General features: G+C 49.4%; 1 protein-coding gene across 1 annotated transcript; it reads left to right on the forward strand.

Annotated features, from left to right (window-relative positions):
• The first annotated feature begins 388 nt into the window (after window positions 1-388).
• LOC118255649 (left-right determination factor 2-like) lies at window positions 389-3,223 on the forward strand. Its single transcript, XM_035562001.1, has 4 exons — window positions 389-653; window positions 1,490-1,721; window positions 2,478-2,717; window positions 2,884-3,223. Exons 1-4 carry the CDS (start codon window positions 389-391, stop codon window positions 3,221-3,223), a joined length of 1,077 nt encoding a protein of 358 aa, XP_035417894.1.
• Window positions 3,224-4,414: the final 1,191 nt, after the last annotated feature.

The raw sequence follows: 4,414 nt of genomic DNA on the forward strand, positions 1-4,414 counted from the left end.
AGTACGGACAGCAACGCAGTCCGCAGGTGTATTTTCTGTCTGACCTAGACCGAACAGGAGACTCTGCTTGCTCAGGGGATTTGGGGACAAAACTTTGCAGGGAGTTAAAAAAGCAGGGAAATCTCTTCCCAGTGAAGGAATCTGGTAGCTCCCCTAAACCTTCTTCTGTCAGCTTGGCGGTACACGAAGGTGTTAAACTGGCATGTGTCTATCAAGGGGAGGGGGGGTGATCCTTTCAAGTCCTCTGCTTCATCCCCACTTGTGGAATTTGTTGTGCCAGTGGGACGAGGCTGGCTATAAAACCTCTGTCCTGCTCTAGCAGCCTGCGAGCACTCCACAGCCCCAGTGACATCCCTGTTCTTCCCTGCGGGGCCGCTGCCAGAGGAGGATGGAGGCGAGCTTTGCCCAGATGCTCTGCACGCTCTGCCTGGCCACCACAGTCTGTGCCTTCACCCAGGAAGAGTTCAAGGAGGTGCTGCTGAAGCAGCTGGGGCTCTCCGAGGTCCCTAAGCTTCATAAGAGAGACCTGGTGGACCTGGTCATCCCAGAGCACGTGAGGAACAAGTATATCTCCATGCTGAAGCGCCACAGGGTGAAGCGCCGCGCCTCACCGAGCCTGGGCACCATCCTCAGGGGAATCCCTGGAAATGCAGGTAATGTCCCTGCACGGGGGCAAACCCACGGGGGGCATGAGGTTGGGGTCTGCCTTTGAAGAGGAGTAGGATGGAAAGCATATGTGTAGCAGCAGAGTAAAGATTAACACGTGTCAGTGGCTCCTCACAGCTGGAGAGGGGACCCCACAGTCCTGGCAAAGGGCAGACCGCTGCTGGCATGTGAGAGAAAAGTCCTAGTGCTCAGGAAGCATTTGGGGCAGATGAAAAAATAAATAAATAAATTGTTAGTAGAAAGTGCAAACCTTGCTGTTTTTTAGTCAAAGCTCCAGAAAGTCCTCTTCTTGTTCTTGTAGGAAACAGGTGTGATATGTCTTTTGAGGATATTTCACTCACCCTGGTCCTTTTATTTTGCTTGGGAAAATTATCCACAAGGAAATCTGCTGTGCAGACACAGCAGTCTGTGCAAGGACACTTCAAGCTTGCTTTACTTTTAAAAGACACACATAGCATCCTGGGCAGCAAAGGAAGACACTTTTTCATTGCAATTTGTGCAGTTTGCTGCTTTCACACGTGCTGCTGGCACAAAGGGATGCACACCTTTGGGTGTTTGCTCCATTTAGGGGTGAATTATATACATTTCTTTCCATTGTTGCCAAGTTGCAGAGGCTTAGACCTAGAAGAAGAATTAGGGCATTTGCAAGACATTGATTCAGGTATACATTAGAAAAGGTGTGTTTAGTGGCTGTCTCTGCCACAAGGGATCATTTTGGGAGCATGCAAGGAGTGTGTTGTGATGATAATTGTTTATGAGGTACAGAGGGTGGCAATGACAGACTGTCTTTTTTTGTCCAAAATGTGTGCAGACATTGGGGGAGACGTCCTCTATCCTGACCCCACACGCCAGAACCTCGTCTTTGACATGGAGGGGAGAATACCGATAAACAGTGAGGTAACAATGGCCGAGCTGAAACTTTTCAAGAAGCCCTTGGACAGGGCAAACCTGCCTGCTAAGCAGTCTCACAGGCCTGTCTCCAACGCCAGAGTCAGTGTCTACTGGGTGCAACGGCAGCGTGATGGTACCAACAGGACCTCCCTGATCGACTCCCGGTAGGTTATGGGTTGTCAGTCCCCTGGGGAGGGGACAGGTGCCACCGGGTGTGCCTCTATCCGGCATGGGTACATCTGTAGAACTGGGCTGTGTGGCCTCTAAGGCCAGAACAAGCTGATAAGAGCAGGTATAAGGTTAAGCCTGCAATATGCAATGATGCATTAAAGTGAAGCATTTCTGTGTCAGATGATGGTCTTCCCCTCTGACAGTCTCCATCTGACTTGCTTACCTTTCAATCTAACTCACAGGGGTTACTGGCTGCTGATAGTCTTTCCATTGGCAACTTCATTAGCTGCTTTCAATATGTAAATTACGCAAAAAGCATCTGTTTCTGCAGTCTAAAGCTTTTGAAAACTTTACAACCCTTGAAGGCAGAATTAGACATCAAACCAGCTTTCTGGGTGGGCAGGGACTTGTGGCCCTAATACAGCTAGGACAGGTGCAGGTGGGAGTAGTTAAGTTTACCAGGCTGCTGTCATGAGCACTGATGCTGCATATAACCCTGCACTGCATGAATGAATACCTTGTCACAGGCACACACAAGGGTTTTTGTTTTTCCCTTCGGTGTCTGCTAGACTTGCATGCTTTGTGTGCTTCTTTTAGTTAGTTAATTGCTGTGGGTGCTTGCCCAGAGCTGCTCAGCAAGTTATCGTGCAACTGAGGCACATGACAACACACAGGGAGCAAATTACTCAGTGGCAACAACAGCACCATGAGCCCAGGCTTTATCTGACGGGCTTTTCTCTGACGGGCAGGCTGGTTCCAGTGCGAGAGTCGGGCTGGAAGAACTTTGACGTGACACAGGCCGTGCACTACTGGCTGCGAAACAAGAGGCAGGAGCCCATGGTCCTGCAGGTCTGGATTGAGGGGGAGCGAGTAGGCAGTTATGCCTCGGAGGTGGCCAAAGCAGTACGCTTCACCTCGCAGGACCCCAGGGACAAAGCCATGGGCAAGCCCGAGCTGGTGGTTTATACCCTCGACTTGGAAGACTATGGGTGAGTATGAAACCAAAATCTGTGCAACCTTGACCCTGAGTTACCGTTCTCACTTTGTTGCCTGACTCTTCAAAGCAAACCTGAGCATGGTCCAAGCATCATGACTCAGGGCCAGCCTCTGCCATCAGCCTTCCTGATTGCCTGTTGTTTCTTGCTTCACACACAGGGGCCCCGGGGACTGCAAGGATGGTGTGGTGACGGGGAAGTCCACCTGCTGCCGTCAGAAGCACTACATCAGCTTCCGTGAGCTCTCCTGGACACAGTACTGGGTCATTGAGCCAGCTGGGTACCAGGCTTACCGGTGCCAGGGGGGCTGCCTGCAGCCCCCCAGGTCCCTGCAGCACTTGGGGGCTGGGGATCGTGCCTGCGCTGTGGCTGAGACCTCCTCGCTCCCCGTCATGTACCTGGTCAGGAGGGGCAACCGCACCGAGATCGAGGCAGCTGAGTTTCCCAACATGATCATCGAGAAGTGCAGCTGCATGGCAAATGGTGCGGCACTGGTGTGAGGGGCAGATGGATGGACAGGACTTGTGACACCAGTGGGCTCAGAGGAGCATCCATCCTCACACAAACCTGTGTGACTTACACCTTGCTGGATTTGGTGGAGCTGCTTCCAGGTTATTTCAGTCCCTACCCTGGGGTATTGCACACAGCTGCAGGCAAAAGGCAAGGACAATAATCATTGTCAGGTGCAGAAGTCACACCTGGGTTTGACTCTCAGTTCCTCAGCTCCCAGGGCTCTGTAAGTTTTGGTCCTTGTCTGTCCAAGTCATGTTTATTGTGAATTGCAGAGCAGAAGCACTTACATGTATATATTGTATACGCACATGTATACACATGTATCACACACAGACATATATGTAGTATACAAACAGGTATTGTATACATGCATATTGTATATATACATATTGTCTACATACATACATATAAGTACATAGAATATTGTCCAGAGCTCAAAGGAATTTATATACATGTGCGTATGTATTGTATGTATGTATACTTATATATAAATGTACATATGATATTGTCCGGAACTCAAAGGGTAATATTTTTCATCCCTGTACCTAGGGCTTGGCACAGTTTTAGGCAGAATTTAGAGTCCTGATGTCAATAGGCATGTTACAAACCATGACTATGATTTGCTTGCACAAGTAGCAGTTTGTAGAATCAGGCCCATATTTTTCTGATTGTGTATTACAGTTTTTTCAGTTAAGGGCTATTTTTTCTAGTCTTAATTGCTTTCAACAACAAGGAAACAATAAAATATAATTATTAAAATATCCATGTGTTTGCCTATAGTTATTCCTAGGTGTGAAAGCAGAGGGAAAAAAATCAGTGATATTTCTGAATGTATCCCAGTGTCCAGCTCCGACAAACATGCACCCAGTAACAGCCCGCTTACGTGTGTGTCTCTGCCTGCTCATGATAAGATTATCTGCTCATGCAGGCAGGCACAGGGCTGAGCTGGTGGGGAGGACACAGCACCGCCACTCCTCCCCGTGCTCCTGCAGGGTATAAGCTAGTACCTTTACAAGGAGAAATTCCAGAAACTCATCTGAGAGGCAAGCAATGACGCCCTCTGTGTGAGCTGCAGCAGTGCACCGTCAGGGTGGGCAGGCAGCAAGGCAAGTATATAGTCCTATAACTATAGTCCTGGATGAGACAGGCTGCCTCCCTCCTCTGCTGTGCCCTGGTGA

Source organism: Cygnus atratus, chromosome 3, assembly GCF_013377495.2.
Source record: "Cygnus atratus isolate AKBS03 ecotype Queensland, Australia chromosome 3, CAtr_DNAZoo_HiC_assembly, whole genome shotgun sequence".
Classification (NCBI taxonomy): Eukaryota; Metazoa; Chordata; class Aves; order Anseriformes; family Anatidae; genus Cygnus; species Cygnus atratus.